Source organism: Tachysurus vachellii, chromosome 24 (assembly GCF_030014155.1).
Source record: "Tachysurus vachellii isolate PV-2020 chromosome 24, HZAU_Pvac_v1, whole genome shotgun sequence".
Classification (NCBI taxonomy): domain Eukaryota; kingdom Metazoa; phylum Chordata; class Actinopteri; order Siluriformes; family Bagridae; genus Tachysurus; species Tachysurus vachellii.
In genome coordinates, this window is record NC_083483.1 from 13,549,490 (window position 1) to 13,573,814 (window position 24,325).

The 24,325-nt window shown below is 41.6% G+C and overlaps 2 protein-coding genes across 2 annotated transcripts in view; both read right to left on the reverse strand.

Moving 5' to 3' along the window:
* Positions 1-15,190: 15,190 nt before the first annotated feature.
* On the reverse strand, positions 15,191-21,579 carry best2 (bestrophin 2). Its single transcript, XM_060860423.1, is given in 10 exon segments — positions 15,191-15,971; positions 17,619-17,773; positions 18,076-18,156; positions 18,637-18,789; positions 19,094-19,171; positions 19,294-19,448; positions 20,226-20,426; positions 20,429-20,458; positions 20,560-20,654; positions 21,428-21,579. Coding segments are annotated over 10 exon segments (1,815 nt in total). The 3' UTR covers positions 15,191-15,256.
* A 1,314-nt stretch (positions 21,580-22,893) lies between these two features.
* The window catches only part of get3 (guided entry of tail-anchored proteins factor 3, ATPase), a 6,646-nt gene continuing 5,214 nt past the window's right edge, over positions 22,894-24,325 (reverse strand). The window contains exon 7 of the mRNA XM_060860688.1: positions 22,894-24,139. Coding sequence (XP_060716671.1) covers positions 24,011-24,139 — 129 coding nt within the window. The 3' untranslated portion in view covers positions 22,894-24,010. The remainder of the gene's footprint in view (positions 24,140-24,325) is intronic.

The window sequence follows — 24,325 nt, forward strand, 5'->3', positions numbered from 1 at the left end:
GCAGCGTTACAGAGACCACCCTGAAGCTGATTATCCTCTTACACCACAACAGTTTCCCTATGCTAACACTCATAAATCTTTCTCTTCGTTTAAAATTTAAGTATCAACTATCACCAGAGTATTCAGAGCTATTACCAGTATCAGCTAGTATCTGAATTGTGTGTGTCATTGCGCTGATCCTAACCAGCGCAGGGTGAAGATGGGGACATAGAGTTCCAGGTCGTGATCCGGGTAGCCCTGACTCGTGTCCAGAAACTGACGCCCAATCATATCATTATTAATATACCAATATCACCACTATAACAAATATCAGCTCTCACATTTCAGCCTTGAAATGAAATAAAACATTGAAAATATCCCAGCTGTACATGACAAGAGCGTATGATGTATTTAATTGAATCTAGACATGTGTCAGGTTTATGACCATATACTGAATTTTCAGTCAGGTGTCTTCACCTATAAGCCACGATTAGGTAGATAATATACTGTACACACTATAAAACAATATGACCAAAACATCAGTGGTCAATGGCCTGTGATTGACCTTGCAGTGATGTTCTGTTTTATTATCTCACATTTTCAATATGAAGGAAAGCTCCAGCACTCACAGCTCGTAGATTTTCTAAGAATGAAATACCTAGTTTAAGTTCTTCAGTGCTTAAGCAGATTCAGGCAAGTAGCTGAGCATAAACGTGCAAAGCAAAACAATCAAAACTTTTGGAGACATAACAGACCGAGCGCTAACGTAAGCCGCAGAAAGCATTGCAATAATCTGATGATTAAAAGTCTAGACAAAAGTTTAAAGACAAAAATAAAGGTCTTACTGAACCGTTGAATTTTTAAACATTTTTGTTGTATATTTGCAGATTTTGAGTGACTGAAATAATCTTTTGCTCTTTGTGCTTCTACTGTTGTTGAAATCTTGTTTCATTTCAATTTTATTCTAGATTTATGCCACCAAGGTCTTTATTATAGTATATTTTGTTACACAAATTATCTAATGACACTTTCATGTTTAAATGCCATAACTTGGCAATCTAACTGCAATAACAACATGAAATTGTGCTAACAATAACATCAACAGCTACAAACAATGACCCACAAACACAACAACAATGGCATGAACACATACAAGGCATCCGATTAAAGTTCACAAGGATCAGGTGCAATGGTGGGAAGCATGAGACAGGTAGCCCCGCCCACATAAACACCTAGCAGCCCGCCCTCTAGTGGTCTGTTTTGGTGATATCCAATCTCTTAACACCAGCTCAATTAGACTCGAACATTCCCAGAGTGAACATAACACAATAGTTAACAACTGCATTAAAGTTGTAAGTCCTTAATGAAATAAATATGTTTTTTGGTTAATGTATTCATTCAGACGGAAATTTGTCTCTTCAGTCTTCAGTTCCAGCTGCGACTCAAATCATCAAACATCATTAATTCGCTCTGAAACTTCTTAACAAAACAAAGCCAGTAAACTACTGAACTACATTTCTTTTTATATTAGTTTCCTTTTCATAGCCTTCATTAAATAGATAGATAGATAGATAGATAGATAGATAGGTAGATAGATAGACGTACAGACAGACTGACTGACTGACAAACAGACATACAGATAGATAGATAGACAGACAGACTGACAGATAGACGTACAGACTGACTGACTGACAAACAGACAGACAAACAGACAGATAGATAGATAGATATATAGATAGATAGATAGATATGATATAATACTTTATTGTCAGAACATGTCTGAAATCTTTCTTGCATCACAGTATATTTTCTATGTTTGCAGCAATCATCTCTTACACAACATCACTTAATCCACAAACTCAAAAGAAAAGATAGATAGATAGATAGATAGATAGATAGATAGATAGATAGATAGATAGATAGATAGATAGATTGATAGATAGATAGAGTTACAATTTAAATGTTAAAACACTGAGCATGGATCAAATCTGCACCGTTTAAATGAAACTATAAACGTTTATTAATTAAGGTGACTGATTTTTTTTTCAAAATCTATTTTTAAGTATTGAGTTTTTTATTGTTTGTATTGTACTGGGTCATCTTCCTTGTCATCTTTGCTGTAACATTAAGCTTTTGTTCAGAGACGTCCGTTAGAACTCCGACACAAGTGCAAGATGCTTCTGTGCAAGATGCTTCTGACACGTTTACAAATGGCTTTAATGACAGCTAAAAAAAGAAAAACCATCGAGATGCCGGACAAAGAAGATGAGACGACTATGATCGTCTTAAACACTCTGATCTTTGTAAGTAGTGATTTTTTGAATATAATAGTTTTTTTAATGTGTTTGAATGCCGATTGTTAAAACGAATGTTTAGTATTAACGGTGTTGGTATTTAAGTTAATACACCCAAGTGTGTTTATACTTAATATAACTCTATTAATACCTCAAAAGTCTTAATAATACTAATAATGAAACTGGAAAACAATGTGGTTGGGGTAAATGCAGTGTAGGTTGAGATCTAGACCACATTTTCTGTGGTGTAAAAAACAAAAAACAAACAAACAAAAAAAAAAAACAGAAAAAGATTGTCATGTTTGTCCATAATTTATTTTGGTGTGAACAATTGTTTTTTTTATTTATTTATTTCATTTTATGGGGTCATTCAGTAGACCTACTTTAACCCGCATAAATATTCATCTTCCTTGAACTATTCTGCATATTGCTTTTCAAATTATGAAACAGATGAAAAGTAAAACAAAACAGTTCCATGATGTGGATATTATTAGTGGGATGAGGCTATAAGCTTTATGAATTCTTTGATCTTATTCAGGCAAATTGCTGAAGATTGGATAGAGATTCTCAAAACTGAGATGATCCTGGAGCTTGTTTAGGCTTGCTGGAGCATGTTTTGCCAAGTGGAACAGCTTAGTTTCTAGAATTGCCCTGTCTTTGACTTCATCTTGCCCTTAATCTTAAGTAGTTCCTCAATACTTGCTTGTGAACACTGCCACAGAGAATCAGAATCAGAATCTGCTTTATTAGCCAAGTGCAAGCAGACACACAAGGAATTTGTTGTGGTTTTTAATCAGAATCAGAATCAGAATCAGCTTTATTCGCCAAGTGATCCAGAGCGACGTACAAAAGTCCCATTTCGTCACTTTAGAGTTGTACAGGTCCTGAAGGTTGGGCAGGTGTACATCAATGATCCTTTCTGCTGTCCTAACAGTCCATTGCAGTACATGCAGTACATAAATACATACATACATACATACATACATACATACATACATACATACATACATACATACATACATCAGAATCAGAATCAGGTTTATTGGCCAGGTTTATTGGGTGTTGACACCCACAAGGAATTTGGTTTCAGCTGTTTGTGACTCTCAAAAGTACAGACATAAATAACACTATACTATACAAGACAAGACAATACAGACTATACAAGAAAAAGCAGATATGATACAATATAGACAGTATGAGTATTATAAATGAATACAGAATATATGACTTATCAGTTATGTACATAAAGTGTGAGAAGTGCATGGTAGTGCAAATAACAATATTGTGCAATACTATGCTTTGTGCAATATGCAGCAGCAGTAGTAGTGTGTGTAACATACACGGATGATGTGACTGACAGTTCTGATAATGCAGTACTTAGAGATATGAAGCAGAGAATATAAGTATGGTGAGTTGTTAATCAGGGTATTTGATTGCCTGGGGAAATAAACTGTTCCTGTGCCAGGCAGTTTTGGTAAACAAAGCTCTGTAGCGCCTGCCAGAAGGGAGGAGCTGAAAGAGGTTGTGTCCAGGGTGTGAAGGGTTAGTAGTGATTTTTCCTGCCTTGTTTCTGGTTCTTGTATCGTACAAGTCCTGGGGGTGGGCAGAGAGACACCTATTGTTTTTTCTGCTGTTTTAACTGTGTTGCAGTCTGTTCCTGTCCTGTTTTGTTGCTGTACCAAACCAGATGGTGATGGATGTGCACAGGACAGATTCAATGACTGCAGTGTAGAACAGCATCAACAGCTTCTGTGGCAGAAGACCATACTTCCTTAATTGGTGCAGAGTACATCCTCTGCTGGGCCTTTTTGATGATGGAGTTTATGTTGCACTCCCATTTCAGGTCTTGGGAAATGGTAGTGCCTGGAAACTTGAAGGACTCCACAGATGACACAGGGCTCTTGAATATTGTGAGGGGGAGTAGTGTTGAGGGGCCTTTCATAAAATCCACTATCATTTCCATGGTTTTGAGGGTGTTTAGCACTAGACTGTCAGAACAGTGTAGTATCATTTGCAAATTTCAGGAGTTTAATGGTCTTTTCAGGTCATTATGGATTTTAGCTTGACTACTACCAGTACACAGACACCAGAGATTGCGAAAGTGGTGCGTGAGGAAGCGGAAGCGTGGTAAGCAGGCGGTTGTCCATTTTAGGCCAAAAACAAACCCTAGCCGGCTGGCTCTCCTGTCCATTCTACTCTCCAATGTTTTCTCACTGGACAATAAACTGGACTATATCCGACTTGAATGCACTACACGGTGAGAGTTTAGAAATTGCTGCATCTTTGTTATCAAAGAGACGTGGCTCAGCAACAGAGTTCCGGACGCCACCAGTCGGCTAGATGGGCTCACCTCATTTAGAGCCGACAGAAATGCAGCTCTGTCTCGTGGTGGTGGTGTGTGTGTTTACATCAACACGGAATGGTGCAAGAACTCTGTGCTTGTTTCTAGTTACTGCTCATCGTCAGTAGAGTTTGTGACTGTTGTAGGCCATTTTATTTACCATTGGAATTCACCACGGTTTTCATTGTCAGAGTTTACATTCCCCCAAGCGCTAATGCTAAAGAGGTGCTAAGTGAGCTATATGGGGCTATTAGCGATCTGCAGAATGTTTACCCCGACGGACTGTTTATCATTGCCAGAGAGTTCAATCCTGCAAATCTCAAGTCAGTGCTCCCTAAATTCCACCAGTATGTGGACTTTGTAACGAGAGGGGAAAACACGCTGGATCTTGTTTACACAAACATTCCCAGACAATCCACAGCCACTTCCAGGACAGCGGAGACACCCGTCGCATGTGGCAGGGCATACAGGCGATCACAAACTACAAGACAGCTTCACCTGCCTGTGATAGCGATGCCTCCCTCCCAGATGCGCTGAACGACTTCTATGCTCGGTTTGAGGCGGAGAACAACGTAACAGCAAGGAAGACCATCCTTCCCCCCGATGACCAGGTACTGTCTATCCACGGCAGAAGTGAGGAGAACTCTAGTCAGAGTTAACCCACAGGAGGCTGCTGGACCAGACAACATTACTGGCAGGGTGCTCAGTGAATGTGCAGAACAGCTAGCAGATGTCTTTACTGAAATCTTCAACATTTCCCTGAGCAGCACTGTTGTTCCTACATGCCTCAAGACAACCACCATTGTCCCCATCCCATAGAAATCTACAGTGTCCTGCTTCAATGACTATTGTCCCATCGCACTCACACCCATCGTTATGAAGTGCTTCTAGAGGCTCATCATGAGGCATATCAAGACCCAGTTACCACCCTTCCTGGACCCCCTACAGTTCGCATAGCATTCAAACCACTCCACGGACGCTGCCATTGCCACAGCCCTTAATTTAGCCCTCACCCACCTGGTCAATAAAGACACTTATGTATGAATGCTGTTCATAGACTTTAATTCAGCATTCAATACAATCATCCCTCAGCACCTGATTGGGAAGCTGAGCCTGCTGGGACTGAACACCTCCCTCTGCAACTGGATCCTGGACTTCCTGACTGGGAGACCTCAGTCAGACCGGATTGGGAACCTTTGGGAACCACCTTGCTGTTCACCTTTTTGACTCACGACTGTGCAGCAACGCACAGATCGAACCATATTACCAAGTTTGCCGATGACACAAACGTGGTGCGTCTCATCAGCAAGAACGATGAGCATACAGGGAGGAGGTGCAGCTAACTACCTGGTGTAGAGCCAACCACCTGTCTCTGAATGTTGATAAAACTAAAGCGACGGTTGTTGACTTCATAAGAGCACAGAGCGGCCACTCTCTGCTGAACATCGATGGATCATCTGTAGAGATCGTCAAGAGCACCAAATTTCTTGGTGTTCATCTAGCAGAGAACTTCACCTGGTCACTCAACACCAAGAAAGCTCAGCAGCATCTCTACTTCTTACAAAGGCTAAGAAAGGCACATCTCCCTTCCCACATCCTGACTACTTTTTACAGAGGGACCATTGAGTGCATTCTGAGCAGCTGCATCACTGTCTGGTTTGGGAACTGCACCATCTTGGAAGACCCTGCAGCGGATAGCGAGGACAGCTGAGAAGATCATTGGGGTATCTCTTCCCTCTGTCATTACACTTACACCACACACTGCATCCACAAACATAAATACATACATACATACATACATACATACATACATACATATCTGGCATGAGAACAGTAAACATTTATATATTAAGGATTTACATGTTTACATAGTACTTCAGAAAGAGGCAGTGTTTAGAGATGGAGAATGAGTTACAGAACACAGATAATAATCCCTGTATTTGCTGCTTAAGAAGTGCAAACAGGTTGTGGCCGGGGTGAGAGGGGTCTGATGCAACTACCACCATGCTTTGCAGGAAAGAATGTGCGTAAAATTTTATGATAGATGTTTTGTTCAGGGTCAGTTTTTGAATGTTTGTTTTGGGATGTTTTCTAATGTTCTACCAATAACAGTTTATATTGAGCTCATCTGACACTTAATTAATTACTACATTAATCACATAACTCGGGATAGAAGAAATTTAGGTGTCTCACAGAGTCAGAGCGTTTTTATTTACTTTTCTTTATATTATGTGTAGAATCATGACATATAATTGCAGTCCATTTCTGTTATCTCAGTGCAGAGATGGCAAAAAGTGGCCTACTTTTGTTTACGTATTCTGGGTGCTTTTTCTTGGTTTTACTTCATGACTGTTTCAGGTAATGCCACAGTTCCCCTGACAAATTTACAGCCTCCTCTTTTCCCCCTGTCTTTTACTTCTGTGTTCTAATGTTGGTGTTTTTTTGTTTTTTTTTTTACTTTTTTTTATCTGGTTTAAAGTTTGTAGGAGCTGCGTCTATGGCCGTCGGCGTTGTGCTCAAGAATAACACAAATTATGCACTTGGACTGCTGTATAAAATTAAAGACCTTCCCCCAGATTTTGATAATCTGACTGCTGCTGGCCACATTCTTGTGGCTGCCGGGGCCGTACTCATCTTCATTGGCATCCTGGGCTGCTGTAGCACATACTGCAGGAATGAGTGCGTGCTCATGACTGTGAGTGACCTCTTTGCTTGGTTTTTAGTCATTCTTTTGTTTGAAAAATCTGCTTCTAACCCCATATGTAGTCGGCTGTTTGGTGTTTGGCACCAGAGCTACGATGCTAATGAAGCTCGATTACAATCTCAACGTTTTCAAAACATACAAAGCCAATCATTTTTATTTTTATTTTATTCCATTTTTCCTCCAAATCTTTCCTCCATCACTGCACTTTTTAACTAAAAATTTTAAACAAACACTCTGTAGCTCAAAGCTCAAACTGCTCTAAGGTAAGACGTGAGCACCAGCTTTCCAAGATGTCTGCCCTGATAACATTCAATCAGCTTTATTTCTACACAATACATTTTGTTTCTGTGTGAAAACTAAACATGCAACTGATCGACTACATTCGGAGTATGGAAGGTTTTTTTTTTATATTCAATGTCTCATGTCCTTACAGTTTTCCCTCATCCTCCTCGTTGGTATTGTGGCGGCAGTCACCGTAGCCGTATACATTCTGTATTACCTGTTTGAGGTAAGAGCAAGGATCCTGAATATACAGTAAAGTATAGTGTAAATTTGGGTAATTATACAGTATGACACCGTTTCCAAGCAGTCGGTACCGTATCGAGCTCAGTGGTCCTCAGTATCAATCCAAAGATTTGGACAGATTTTAATCGTAGTCTCACCTGCTTACAGGAGAATTTTGTTCAAGTCACTGTTTTTTATTTATTTAAGTTGTACCTGTCTACACAATTTCCCCATTTTAGCTGCATTCCCAGGTGGCCTTTCTTTAGCTCAAGGTTAGACCCCATGCTGTACCATTTACCTTTTCTTAAAAAATATAATATTTAACTTATGGTTTTGGCCCTTTATTTTTGTATTTATATTTTTTATTTATTCATTTCTTTTATATTTTAATTTTGGAAAATGCATAAACATGAGCCGGCCTTTGTGACAGAATAACATTTGTTATAACAGGTTAATTTTTCTAAATATATTTTCATCATATTTCAAGAATGTTCTAGTGTCAGTTACTATAAAGTAACAGATACTAAAAGAATTTGTCTAAACAAAGGGTGGGAACAAATGTTAATTATGAATAATAATTATGGTCATTCGTCCTGACATCACATTCTAGCCAGTTTCATCAGTGACCTTTTTTGTTCTTTTTATTGTGTATAGTTAAGGAAAGTGAAAGATCCTCTTAGCAAAGATGTAGGGAAATTAACTGCCCTTTTCGAATCATATATGAGCAGTTAATTGCTTCATACAGTGACATACAAAATAGACAAAAATGTTATGAAAAAGGATAGATAGATAGATAGATAGATAGATAGATAGATAGATAGATAGATAGATAGAAATATTTATATCTTTCTACAAAAATAAAGGTGTGTTTTTGTGAACATTGAATCAGTGTTTACTTTGTTTCCTCAGGTGGAGAAAATGCTGGATACAAATCGAGTACAACTTCCTAAGAACATCAAGGATAGCTACGGTCTAAAAGATGATGTCACCAATGCCTGGAATGAGACGATGTATATGGTATATCCCATTCCGTGTTCATGGTTTATTTCATGCTGAAGCACATATTTACATGACTATAATTAACAGGATTACACACGCATTTCATTTAAGAAAACACAAACTTTTTACTATTTCACACAACAACTCTAAGAGTGTAACTAGCAGGGTTAATCCTGATCTACAATACCAACTTTAACTATTCTAAAGTAACCCCAAGCTTGCAATAAAATATTTATAATTACAATTGAGAGCCTGTAATTAAATGTATAGACAGAGAAGGCATCCATCCATCCATCTTTTACCGCTTATCCGGGGCCGGGTCGCGGGGGCAGCAGTCTAAGCAGGGATGCCCAGACTTCCTTCTTCCCAGACCCTTCCTCCAGCTCTTCCGAGGGAATACCGAGGCATTCCCAGGCCAGCCGAGAGACATAGTCCCTCCAGCGTGTCCCAGGTCTTCACCGGGGCCTCCTCCTGGTTGGACATGCCCGGAACACCTCCCCAGGGAGGCATCCGGGAGGCATCCGGAACAGATGCCCGAGCCACCTCAGCTGACTCCTCTCGATGTGGAGGAGCGGCTCTACTCTGAGCTCTCTAAGGGAGCTCCCAGCCACCCTGCGGAGGAAACTCATTTCGGCCACCTGTATCCAGGATCTTGTCCTTTCGGTCATGACCCAAAGCTCATGACCATATGTGAGGGTAGGAACGTAGATTGACTGGTAAATAGAGCTGGTAAATAGAGGTAAATAAAGTAAAAAATACTTAAACTCCTCCACTTGAGGCAGGAGCTCTCCACCAACCTGAAGGGGGCAAGCCACCCTTTTCCGGCTGAGAACCATGGCTTCAGACTTGGAGGTGCTGATTCTCATCCCCGTCGCTTCACACTCGGCTGCAAACCGTCCCAGTGCACGCTGAAGTTCCTGATTTGAGGAAGCCAACAGGACAACATTCATTCATTCATTCATCTTCTACCGCTTATCCGAACTACCTCGGGTCACGGGGAGCCTGTGCCTATCTCAGGCGTCATCGGGCATCAAGGCAGGATACACCCTGGACGGAGTGCCAACCCATCGCAGGGCACACACACACTCATTCACTCACACACTCACACACTAGGGACAATTTTCCAGAGATGCCAATCAACCTACCATGCATGTCTTTGGACCGGGGGAGGAAACCGGAGTACCCGGAGGAAACCCCCGAGGCACGGGGAGAACATGCAAACTCCACACACACAAGGTGGAGGCGGGAATCGAACCCCAACCCTGGAGGTGTGAGGCGAACGTGCTAACCACTAAGCCACCGTGCCCCCCGACAGGACATCATCATCTGCAAAAAGCAGAGACAAAAATTTGCTCTGCCGGAGTTGAAAATCTCTCTGACCGGAGACTCTGTCAAACGATCCCAGCAGACCCTCACAGTACGTTTGGGTCTGCCAAGTCTGTCCAACTTCCTCCCCCGCGATCGGATCAAACTCACCACCAGGTGGTGATCAGTTGACAGCTCCGCCCCTCTCTTTACCCGAGTGTCCAAGACATACGGCCGGAGGTCAGATGAAACAACCACAAAGTCGATCATCAACCTCCGACCTAGGGTGTCCTGGTGCCATGTGTGCCATGTGTACCATCAGACACCCTTATGCTTGTTCGTTATGGACAAACTGTGACTAGCACAGAAGTCCAAAAACAGAACAGCACTCTTTTACATCTTTTATTATCTCCTGATTATTAGATTATCTCCTGTGGGCCCACCACCTGCAGGAGGAACCGTAAGGGGCTGGTGCAATGTGTATTGGGTGGCAGTCGAAGGCGCAGGCGCAGGCCTCGACGACCCAATCCCCAGACACAGAATCTGGCTCTAGGGATATGGAACAGAGAAGGGCAAACATTTTAAAAACCTTTAAAAACCTCTCCACCCTCTATCATTACTAGCGACCCAGCTAACTAAATGCTAGCAAAGCAGTTGCCACAAGTAGACGTGAATAGCTTCTGATTTCACTATTTGAGTCAGAATTCTTCATTTTACTTTTTAAAGTATTAAACCAACCACAATTTTTGTGAAGCTAGTTAAGCATCTAGAGTTTGTGGCTGAAGGGAGTTTCTCTCTGAGGAAACACAACTGACCCAAAAACAAATATAAATCATGTGTAAGGTGGATGTGGGCAAATCTTTTGTTCCTCAGCAGTTTTATGAGGTTTTTGAAACTAAATTAAGGGCTGTGTCTAATATATTTGTTTGTTTACATTTTTTTTTGTATTACATTTCTTAACACCTCCAAGTTTCCGGCATCTCAACCATAGTATATGTCACTACATACATACACAAATATGGCAACAAATGCGTAATAAACAGTTCTGAAACATTATTAAGGTACAATTCCTATTTAATGGATATCCATTATAGGGCATATTTATAATTATCAGATCATCTCAAGCGCATTACTAGATAACTATCACTACAAACCACCATGAAAATGTGTGTATTGAAAACAGTGAAACGAAAAGAAACGTAAAGTAAAAAAAGAAAAGAAAAGAAAAAGAAAAGCATAATCTTTGCATGATACAGCACCATCTGTTGGAACTTGTTTGTAATGCACCAAATGAGTAACTTCGGATTAAAATCCTAACTCAAACGTAATGGTATTTAATACACTTAAAAACTGTAGTTTGCCTTTATCACCAGATATTTACGCAATATTTACGCCATTTAACACCATCAAAAATGCTTCCCCATTAAAAAATATTTATATCCTGTTGTAGACAGGAGGCGTTATCCTTCCTCCACTCCTCCATTCACTAAATTCATTAGCAGGCTACATTAGCAAGAGCATTTGATTAGCATTTGCTAATACAAATATTCATGGTAATAAATGTACACAAACAACAACCAAACATTCATTTCAGGCCCTACATATAGTGTGTGTGTGTGTGTGTGTGTGTGTGTGTGTGTTTGTTTGTTTGTGTGTGTGTGAAATGTATAATGCTAGCTTTACAGTTAGCTTTCTCCTAACACTAGTTTTCAGATCCACTCATTTATTCATGTTTTTCTTTTAATTTGTCATCCATTTTTTTTAATTTTGTGTGCCAGACGTTAAGTAAAAGATACGCTAATCTAAGATGCTCCTAAACTACTTATAATTAGTTTTATAATTATAATTATTATTATCTGCAGACATGGGCTTGAATAATGTACGATTACTCTGATACGGTGTTGTTGACTAGTTTTTGGCCAATATACAGGGCTCTCAAGCTTTGAAGACAGGCAAGAGTGACATCTCCAACCCCCCACCCCAAACACAACAATGGGCCTACCCTTTTCGCCACCTTCTCTGGCCAGCATACTGCAACCTGGTCTTTTTCCTCTCATGGCGAATGAAATCTTTGAAAGACAATGATTAACGCATCAATGACCAGGATATCAAATATGACATGACTTTAAAAGTGACCTATAACATTGACGATGTTAATATGTCCTATAACATTGACTGGCACCATCTCAGGGCCCCAAGTTTGAGAACCACTGGACTAGACTACTTAATCTGAGCTGGTGTTGTCAGTGACCCGGGGCCCCCTGACACCATCTCAGGGCCCCTGGCACCATCTCAGGGCCCCAAGTTTGAGGTCACAGTGTTTCTCTTAATTTAACAATATAATGCTTGATACAGTATTAATGAATGTTAATATGTTAATGTACAGTATGTCTCTCTCTCTCTCTCTCTCTCTCTCTCTCTCTCTCTCTCTCTCTCTCTCTCTGTGTGTGTGTGTGTGTGTGTGTGTGTGTGTGTGTGTGTGTGTGTGAATTCTCTTGCAGTTTAAATGCTGTGGGTACAACAACTACACCGACTTCACTGGCTCCGCATTTGTAAGCCGCACCTCACAGTACCCCCAGTTCTGCTGTTTTACAGAATCTGTACAGTGCGATCTTGCAAGAGCAAAGTCAGAGGTACAGCTCCTGAATCTGCTCCTTCAGTCTGATCACAAACCTGCTATAGACATACTTTTAGGTTGCAAATCATATCCATCTTTGTCCTGTTAATTCTGAAATATAATTTTCTTTGCAGCATGTGGGTGGCTGTTTTGCTGCTGTGATGTATTCGGTGCAGATTCTCGTTATTATAATAGTGCTCTTGGCTAGTTGTGCCTTTTCTTTTCAGGTATTGAAACATTAACACCACATTGGGCTAATTTTTATGTTCACAAAAAACTAATGTACACACAGCTGGATAAGACATTTCACATTTCTAGCCAAAGTGTGTCATCACACATCCAAGTAATCTCCCCAAACATGCCAACTATCGGTGGTTTTACAATTTTTTAGAAATTTGTATCTTACACTCAATTCTTATAATTTTGTTTGTCTCTCTTTTTATAGGTTGTTACAATGATTGAAGCTTTAATCTGATGTGAACCCAAAACCACTCACAAGATCATGTGATCATCTAATAGGATGCAATAGTGACATTGATGCAGTTATACATATCTTGTCCCACACCTTATAAATTATAATGTACAGTATCTCACAGAAGTGAGTACAAACCTCACATTTTTGTAAATATTTTATTATATCTTTTCATGTGACTGAAGAAATGACACTGCTCCAATGTAAAGTAGTGAGTGTACAGCTTGTATAACAGTGTAAATTTGCTGTCCCCTCAAAATAACTGAACACAGCTAATTAATGTCTAAACCGCTGGCCACAAAAGTGAGTGAAAAATTGTCCAAATTGGGCCCAAAGTGTCAATATTTTGTGTGCCCACCATTATTTTCTAGCACTGCCTTCACCCTCTTGGCCATGGAGTTCACCAGAGCGTCACAGGTTGCCACTGGAGTCCTCTTCCACTCCTCCATGATGACATCACAGAGCTGGTGGATGTTAGAGACCTTGCGCTCCTCCACCTTCCGTTTGAGGATGCCACACAGATGCTTAATAGGGTTTAGGTCTAGAGACATGCTTGGCCAGTCCATCACCTTTACCCTCAGCTTCTTTAGCATGGCAGTGGTCATCTTGGAGGTGTGTCCATTATCATGTTGGAATACTGGCCTGTGGCCCAGTCTCTGAAGAAAGAGGAATTTGCTCTGCTTCAGTATGTCACAGTACATGTTGTCAATCATGGTTCCCTCAACGAACTGTAGTTCCCCAGTGCCTCAGAGAGTTCTTTGCCATGAGGTGCCATGTTGAGCTTCCAGTGAGAGCGATAACACCAAATTTAACACACCTGCTCCCCATTCACACCTGAGACCTTGTAACACTATCGAGTCACATGACACCGGGGAGAGAAAATGGCTAATTGGGCCCAATTTGGATATTTTCACTTAGAGGTGTAGTCACTTTTGTGACCAGCGGTTTAGACATGAATGGCTGTGCGCCGAGTTATTTTGAGGGGAAAGCAAATTGACACTGTTATCCAAGCTTTACACTCACTACTTCACATTGTAGCACAGTGTCATTTCTTCAGTGTTGTCACATGAAAAGATGTAATGAAATATTTACAAAAATGTGAGGAGTGTACTCACTTTTGTCAGAAACTGTATACCAAAAAGAGCTTTTTTCTTTCAATTCTGTTGTTTCATTAATAACTTCATGAAAAAAAAACAAAAAAAAATCAAATGCATAAAAATACATTTCAATTGGCCAGTGAATAATGGCTTTATATTTTATCTACATGTAGTGTAGCCGTGCAAATCTGTAAGTGAATTTCTAATGATGACTGAGTTACATGAAAACATGGCCACTATCAACCAATCAGCTTTCAGCAGGGATTTCATACTATTAACGTTGCGCACCCTCTTGAGTGATTTGTATTCTGTTTTATTTGTATGTGTCATTTCAATAAATAAGCACAAATAAAATCTTTATGAAACTTTATTGGTTATTTTGGTGTTAATGGAACATCCTCACACGAATGTCTTTTTCTTGGGTCACACTCATTTCCTGTTTACACTACATAAACAGCACATGGACCACTGCATTAATGCTTTATAATTTGCTTTATTGTGAGTTCTGAGCTGTTAACTGATTCATTTTAAAAGTAGTTTTAGAAAGCAATGAGGAGTCATTTTAGACACTTTCCATGAATCATACACAAAATCACTTGTACTGTGCGGTATTACTCAGTACACTGGTGTGTGTGTAGGATGCAGGATGTGAAATTTTTATATATATATGTTGTGCTATATTTTTGTCAAATCGGTTATTTATTCTTTTATATAGAAAGAAGATCTGAGTATTGGGTGACTACATACAAACATAACATTGAAAACGTATTCCATTTATTATTATTATTTTTACTAAATCTAAAATCTTTATCATTTGCTATGACTGCATTAGACTTTTGTTGTTATCTTATGCATCTAATTCCTAATGATATTTTTGATCTGGATGAAATGAACCATTGACCTGTAGCAATCTTGTGAAAGACCTGAAGTGAAAGGTCGCACTGTCATTCCTCAGCCCTGCTGGACAAACAGTAGACGTCTGAGCCCATGCTGATGCTGCGCTGCAAAGGTTTGTGCTCCTCAGATGACCAGCGTGGTGCTTGAGGAAACGATGGAACATTCAGGAGCTTCATACCAGACAATGCAACTCTGTTGGATGATGGTGGGCCCATGAGCTTGGCCTGATCTCTGATTGGTTGGAAGAAGAAGAGGTCTGGTGTGGAGCGGTTGGTGTTGGTGGAAGGAGAAAGCTTTGGCCTCATTTTCTGCTTAGGCACTCGTGTTAATGTTGGAAAAATCTGTGTTTTCAAGTCATTCTCATTCTCATCTTTCTTCAACCCATCTTCCTCATGTCCTCTGTTTATCACTTGGCTTGAAGGATGTGTGTTGGAGATTCCTCCACAGCTGCAAATGGTGCTCTGGGTGTCGTGTCCTAAACCTGACGGCAAAGATCCTCCTGCACCTTTGTTCCTTCCAACGTAATTCCCCCCCTCCCCCTCCTCCCCGTCAGAGTAGGAGAAGTCAGGGTTGACCGAGTGCATCAACCGCTGTAGCTGAGAAGAGGTTCTGCTGAAAGCTCCGTCCACGATGTTGGAGGGAGAAGGGGTAGATCCAAGGAGCCGGCTGAACAGAGCGAGGTTTTGATTGCGAGTGGTGGATTCTTCCATGTTTTCATTGATTTCTTCCAGAGGCTGGAAGTGCATCTCTTCCTTAGGAATTCTAAATTTTGGAGAAAAATGGGTTTATGTAACTGTTTGGGATCTCTCACCAGAGTACCAAAAATTAGCTACTGAATATGTTTGTGAATCAGATCACTCCAGCTAACATTTGCTCAGTAAATGTCAAAAATAATGAAAAACCTTTTCATTATTTACTTAGATTTTACTCACTGCTTTCAGTAAGAGAGAAGCGGTTTATTTTGCATGAAACTACAAATAATGAACTAAGAAGCCTTTAATTGATACTATTTATATCCACCGTTTCAAAAAACTAAACCTCAACAATCTGTGAGTTGTTACATATTACAGTGTGTAAAACATCCATCCATCTATCCATCTACCACTTATCTGGGGCCAGGTCGCGGGGGCAGCAGACTAAGCAGGGATGCACAGACTTCCCTCTCCCCAGACACTTCCTCCAGCTCTTCTGGGGGAATACCGAGGCGTTCCCAGGCCAGCCGAGAGACATAGGCCCTCCAGCGTGTCCTAGGTCTTTCCCGGGGCCTCCTCCCGGTTGGACATGCCCGGAACACCTCCCCAGGGAGGCGTCCAGGAGACATCCGAAACAGATGACCGAGCCACCTCAGCTGACTCCGCTCAATGTGGAGGAGCAGCGGCTCTACTCTGAGCTCCTCCCGAGTGACCGAGCTCCTCACCTTATCTCTAAGGGAGCGCCTAGCCACCGTACGGAGGAAACTCATTTTGGCCGCCTGTATCCGGGATCTTGTCCTTTCGGTCATGACCCAAAGCTCATGATTATAGGTGAGGGTAGGAACGTAGATCGACTGGTAAATAGAGAGCTTCGTCTTGTGAAGGTTCGCCATCACTGCAGAAGATACACCAATCCGCCTGTTGATCTCCCGCTCCATCCTTCCCTCACTCGTGAACAAGACCCCAAGATATTTAAACTCCCCCACTTGAGGCAGGAGCTCTCCGCCAACCTGAAGGGGGCAAGCCACCCTTTTCCGGCTGAGAACCATGGCCTCGAACTTGGCCTCCTGAATCCGAGGTTCGACTATCGGCCGAATTCTCTCCAGTACCCTGGCATAGACTTTTCCGGGGAGGCTGAGGAGTGTGATCCCCTTGTAGTTGGAACACACCCTCCGGTCCCCCTTCTAAAACAGAGGGACCACCACCCCAGTCTGCCAGTCCATAGGCACTGTCCCCAGCTGCCACGCAATGTTGCTGAGGCGTGTCAACCAAGACAGCCCCACAACATCCAGCGACTTGAGGTACTAGGGGCGGATCTCATCCACCCCTGGTGCCTTGCCACTGGGGAGCTTCTCAACTACCTCGGTGACCTCAGCTTGGGGGATCGACGAGTCCACAATTGAGCCCTCGGCCTCTGCTTCTTCAGTGGAAGACATGTCGGTGGGGTTGAGGAGATCCTTAAAGTACTCCTTCCACCGTCCAAGAATGTCCAAAGTCGAAGTCAGCAGATTCCCACCCCCACTGTAAACAGTGTGTGCAGGGCACTGCTTCCCCCTCCTGAGGCACCGGAGGCACTAGCTCCTAGGGTCATTCAGGCACGCAAACCCCTCCACCACAATAAGGTGGCGGTTCAAGGAGGGGGTGTGTAAAACAGTGGTGTGTAAAACAGTGTAATATAATGACAGTGCTCACAGTGAGAGTGCATTGAGACACCTACGCCATGTCAAAGGTGGAGCCCTGGAAGGATGGCTTGCGGAGGACAAACAGCGTGGCGGCGGTGTAAGGTGGCCGAGGGTTTGAGTCGTTCCAGTAGCGATCCCTCTCCATTTTGGGCAGATCACCGTACATTTCATCTACGGCCATCATCGATACCTGGACAGTGAAGAATAACACTCTTTTGATTTGCCTGACATTCTGGATAAGACTCCAAGGTTTTGTGAATATATACAGCTCTCATAAAGGGAGTCTTAATTATTCACTAATTAATTGGATCTGATGCAGTGCTGTTAGAGATTGTAAGAGATGGATGGACAGACGGATGGATGGATGGACTGATGGATGGATGGACTGATGGATGGATGGATGGACTGATGGGTGGATTGATGGGTGGACTGATGAATCGATCGATGGATGGACTGAGGGGTGGATTGATGGATGGGTGGCTGTAAACACACCTGGAAGTTCCTGTCTATGAGCCAGTTGGTTTCGAAATCATCATCATCCTCACCAAACGGGTTGATCAGCTCTTCTGCAACCTACATTTACAAACACCGAGAGATTTCGAAGAAGGGATTTGGTCTAAGGAACGATATTTTCAGCTCTGTTCATAAGATTCAAAGCTCCACTTAACAGCACAGCTGAAACCAGAGGGAAATAAAATACATTTAACAAACCACTGATAAAAACTTCATTTCACTTTAGTTCACTCGGGTTTCCTGTGTTCAGGTTGTATTTGCTATGTTTTACATTATAGACCATCCACTTCCTGTCTCTCATAAGACAACAATAAGTAGAGAATAAAATACAGGAAAATAATCATCACCGATGTAAAGCAGAGTTACAGAGACCACCCTAAAGCTGATTATCCTCTTATACCACAACAGTTTCCTTATGCTAACACTCATAAATCTTTCTCTTCGTTTAAACTTTAAGTATCAACTATCACCAGAGTATTCAGAGCTATTAGCAGTATCAGCTAGTATCAGAATTGTGTGTGTCATTGCGCTGATCCTGACCTTCAGCCAGCCAGCATAGAAGAAGAACTGAAGCAGGGTGAAGATGGGGACGTAGAGGTCCAGGTCGTGACCCGGGTAGCCCTGACTCGTGTCCAGAAACTGACGCCCAATCAGACACACCAGGAAAAAGCTGTAAACCGCTAATGTCACCACCTGACGGGAAGTGAAAGCTGTTTTATTCAGGAATTTTATAATAAGGACACAAACGGACAAGACGACGAATTACAGACTAAGTGCTGGTATCTACCTGTTAAGTCAATGGCTGCGTGTTAATATGTACTTTAACTGTAAACAGTACACATACATGTACATAAATAATGAACTAGACATCAGCCAGCACATGCCAACACCACATTTAATTGCTGGTAATTCCAAGCAGATCTAACACTTTATATTAGAGTAGTAAAGTATTATTTTCTTCCTTTTCCTCACACGCGCACCCACACACACACCTCACCTGTGTGTAAACAAGAGGCACGCTGATCATGTCATAGTGGAAGAGCATACTGCATTTCTCTCTAAACTGATTCAGCTCCTACCCAAAAAGACAAAGAACCAGCACAAATAACACTCGTGCTGAACGACCTCAGATGTATTCTCACTACTTTATATACACTCTTCAAGAAATCGAAAGGCTTTTGTGTTTTCTGCCTTTACCTCCATCAGCAGTTTGTACGTGTTATTGTCTTTGATTCTGCCTTCAGATCGAGCCACGGCAGCCAGATTAATAAACCACACACAAGGGATCCAGTATTTATTATAGGGAGAGCGCAGACTCTCAAACTTCTTCCTCTCCTCCCGTGTCATAAATCCTACAAAGAGAGAGCGAGATGTATTGTATGTGTGTATAGGTGTGTATATGTGTGTGTGTGTGTGTGTGTGTGTGTGTGTGTGTGTTTGTGAAGTTACACTCCAGTTAACAACCAGGCCGCAGTTACATAAAACACTGTTTGTGTTAGCTAAAGAAAAGATCACCTCAAACATTTGTCTTAGATAAGAGCAAGTGCTTATGGGAATAAATTTCTTAAAACGATAAAAGTTATTAAGGATTAGGTTCATTATTTGTTATTCAATCTCAAAAACTGGGGGCACGGTGGCTTAGTGGTTAGCACGTTCACCTCACACCTCCAGGGTTGGGGGTTCGATTCCCACCTCCACCTTGTGTGTGTGGAGTTTGCATGTTCTCCCCGTGCCTCGGGAGTTTCCTCTGGGTACTCCGGTTTCCTCCCCCGGTCCAAAGACATGCATGGTAGGTTGATTGGCATCTCTGGAAAATTGTCTGTAGTGTGTGAGTGAATGAGAGTGTGTGTGTGTGTGTGTGCCCTGCGATGGGTTGGCACTCTGTCCAGGGTGTATCCTGCCTTGATGCCCGATGACGCCTGAGATAGGCACAGGCTCCCCGTGACCCGAGAAGTTCGAATAAGCGGTAGAAAATGAATGAATGAATGAATCTCTAAAACTAACTCTCTTATTTCAGGCTTGTATGTGTTCAGCACAGAATTACTAGTAACAGTATCATTTTGAGGATCATAAACACCAGAAACTCGATCCCTGATCAGACCTGCTTTAATCTACACGTCTCAGCTCACCCGCCTCCACTACGTGATCCACGGTGGGAAAGCGCTTGAAGACGGCAGTGCTGACGGAGCGCAGGATAAGCAGAGCAGACAGACTGGTGTAGCGCATGAGCGTACGCCGCAGCAGCCTTCCGTGTTCGTCTCCGCCCTGGACGCCGCCCGAGAGCACACACATCACCCGATCCGGCAGTGGGATGGACCACCAGCGGTTCACCAGCGGTTCACAATCACGGTCACATAGAAACCTGTACAGATTAATGACAAGGATGTGTAGATGTACAAAGTCAACGTATCCACAATATAGTATCTGTAGTGTGTAGAAATGGAAATGAATCGATACTGATACCCAAGACGAATGACATTGGGATGAGGCTGGAGTAATGGTTGCAGTAAATTGAAAGCTTTTCAAAGTGTCTCTTCTGCTCGTCTGCAAGAATAAATCTGGGAAAAATACAGTACATACAGTATCAATAAACTCTACTTGTATCAAAACAGACAAAGTTGTTTTGCCCAAATTCCCATTAAGTGTGCCAAATTCCCAACACTATCCTAGATTATCATTTAATGTTCCAAACTACCAACCAGAGATGGGGGACTCGAGTCATATGACTCGACTCGAGTCGGACTTAAGTCGCAAATTTGAGACTTGAGAGACAAATATTAAAAAAAGACTCGACTTGACTTTCATGACTTGAGACTTACTTGTGACTTGCACATGTGTGACTTACTCACACTTCTGCTACCGACACTCTATCTTAGATTCCCATCCAGTGTCCGGAATTCCCAAGACACTTTCCTAGACTCCCATTTAATCACACCATCTATTCACTATACATTTCCAGCTAGTGTGCCAAATTCCTAACACAGTATCCCATTCTTTAACCCTAACCCTAACTCAACCATGCTGTTCCCATGTACCCAAGCATACATTATCCCAAATTTCCCAAACCCATTGACAAATATTCCCAAACACACTGTCCTCAATCCCCATACATCATGATCAATGCTTTTCAGTCTTAGAAAAAAAGTTAATCCCTGCTTCTATAGAATATAAAAAAAAAATTCTCACAGAAGTTTTGTGTATCGATGTATTCTGCTTTAGAACAATTAAAAACTGATCCTTTTCAGCCTCCTGTTACATTGAACCAGTAGCTTAGAGTGGTACTAAAGGACCCAGTAAGAGATGTCCAACGTGGCTTATTTAGGTCACTCACCTGTACGTAATGCTGATGGTGGTGTACATGGCAAAAAAAGCGAGAAACTCCTTGTAGAGAACTTTATAGATGCTCCCCTTCCAAGCCAGAAGCAGCTTGGAGAAGCCACAGAAGCGAGCGTTCGCCACACGTGCCGTATACGTTACCGTCATCTCTGGGTTCACGGCTTCCGGCTGAGGTTTTGCTAGGGACCCGAGCTGAACTGAAAGTGCTATTCTATAAGGATCTACATCAGGTTTTAAAGGGTTTCCTTACAGACTTCAGAACCCTTAAGCTCAATGTCTGATTTATCACAAAATTCTGAACAGAAGAAACCAAGAAAAGGAGGCAGCCAAAATTATGTTGTCTGTATTTTAATTTTCCAGCCCCGACCTCAGACAGTAAGATTAGAGTTTTGCTGATTGGAGCTCCAGGAGCTCTGGGACAAATCTTAATTATGAGCAATACAGAGCTCATTAACGTGGAGTCCCACTGCTCAGAGCGCCGATTCATTCTCTCCGCTGAGGCGCTTGTTACGAGTCATTTCAGTGAATCGATTGAAAAAAAAAAACCATGGAGTAGTTACAGTTACAGTTTAAAAGGAAGTCACTAATAAATGAGTGAGATTTAAACTACTTACAACCCAAGGATGGGTTTTTGTGATTCAACTAAAGTAACTCAAATGAAAAGAAAGACTTAAACGAGTCATTGAAAACAAACCGATTCCTTTATGAATGTCTGGGCTGATAAATTGCAAGTGATGGAGCGGTGAGGAAGCAGCACACGTGTGTGGAGAGGACTAGAGATGAACAGCATACAGTCATCATACAGTTTACAGAGATACGGCTCGACCCTTCATGGGACATGGTTTAATCTCGTGTCATAAGAAGCTAATGTGCAAGAACCCACAGAAATCCTTAATGACTGCATTATAAACAGGACTAAATTATAGTGAATGACATGTGAAGCTTTCAGATTTCTCTTTATTTTTTTTCCAGGAATACTTCGTCCTCACTGAGCCTCGTGATGGAACACACTGCACTGTAGTGACACTGCAGGGTTCCTCGTTTGTCCAGATTATGATCACAGGATGAAAGGTGGCCTCTGCTGCTCCAGTCACTTCCCATTTGTTTGTAGTTCAGCAAATCTTGCGATCTTTCTTCGCACCTCTTGAACTACATAGCAAAGCTTTGTGCTTTAGACATGGTGCACTTTAGACAGGTGAAATAAACATAACTATGGATGTTTAAGACTCTGGGATGAGCTGCTATTTACAGCATGTTTACTCAAAGTACAATTTCTAGAGACACTATTGTGCAGTAAGGCCCAGTATGTGCATAACCTGATTGGCTAGTATGTTTTATGACATCACAATATCTCATAGTCAGATGCTTAGAGGTATTCTAGCTCGAGTGATTAAATCTCTTTGAATTATGTTACTGTCAGTGTGCAGAGGCAGACAAAACAAAACCGGGTCACTCCAGACGTTTTGAATTATTTCCAAATACTTTTCTAATTTATGTTCACACAATCCAAATAAACAGATTTCTGGGAAGGGGAAGAAAAATACTGAGAACATGGGTTTCTTCACAAGAGCAGAGCGAGTGAGCGAGTGAGCGAGAGAGAGAGAGAGAGAGAGAGAGAGAGAGAGAGAACGAGAGAACAAAGGGGGGGTGTTTCAGATAAACCAAATACAAATACTGTCGAGCATTACTCCGTATAATTATCCGTCATGATCACACTGTTCGTACACAATTAATTACAAAGAGATCTCCTTCACTGAGAGGACAATGTCACCAAAAATATGCCAAGAAGGTAAACAGGAGCGATACATGGATGAGACGCAGCTTCTCATTTACATATCCTCATTACCCTTCAAGGACATTTACATAAAGTGAGCAGAACCAAACTAAATAAGTAAAACAAACCTGAGGAATTTAGATCATTTTTTTTCTTTACAGGATAAATATTTTTCACACAGTTACTTGTAGATACTGAAAGTCAACCTGAACTAAACTTTAATGCAATCGTTACAAGTACTGCGAGAATCTCTTTACTGAATCAACGACCGTGAACGTGGCCGAAGAAATGCGTTTTTAACTCGAGCTCCCGGTGAATCTTGGGATGTGGGGTTTAGGAGTTCAGCTACAGTGCTGTTTGAACACCAGTGAAAACTTCAACTCGTCAACTAGTCAAAGGAATACGAGAGACGAACAGAGGTGGTGTTCAAATAATCGGATTCAAAACATCAAGTACATTCTTAGTCACAGATCAGACCTTTCAAACAGTTTTTATACCTTTTTACACATTAATCACCATCACACAATAAAGCAATCACTCGGTTGTATTTAACGGAGAAAAATAAGGAATGACCGTGAGTAAAATAAACCGCGTGAAGGAGAGAGAGAGAGAGAGAGAGAGAGAGAGAGAGAGACATGGGTGTTTATTGTTGCGATCCTTTATCACTATAAATCTTTCCAGATCTGATGATGATGAGCATGTTGATGAAGATGTGTTGCTGTGGGGACTGAGAGGGTTAATGGACCAGTGAGGAACAGTAGAAGGTTGTGTAGGTGTGTGTGTGTGTGTTTCAGGTAAGGTAAGTCACTTGTTGGGGGGATTATAGGGCTCCAGGAGTAGTTTGGAAAAAGTGTTGACTTTGTCTGCTCCTCGTACCTCGTGAGGCAGTAGAGGCAGTTTGACGATGTGGAAATCCTCATACAGGTCCTCCATCTGAAAGAGACACACACAGACACACATACAGACACACACAGTTTGTGATGTCACTTACATTTTGTTTACGTGGTTTATGCGCAGTGCAAATTAAAGAAAGATGTGGAATAGATTGAGGACAAATCGTGAACTTCCTGATCGCTATAATAATCAGATCTTAATTTGTTTTAATTAACATTTAATTAC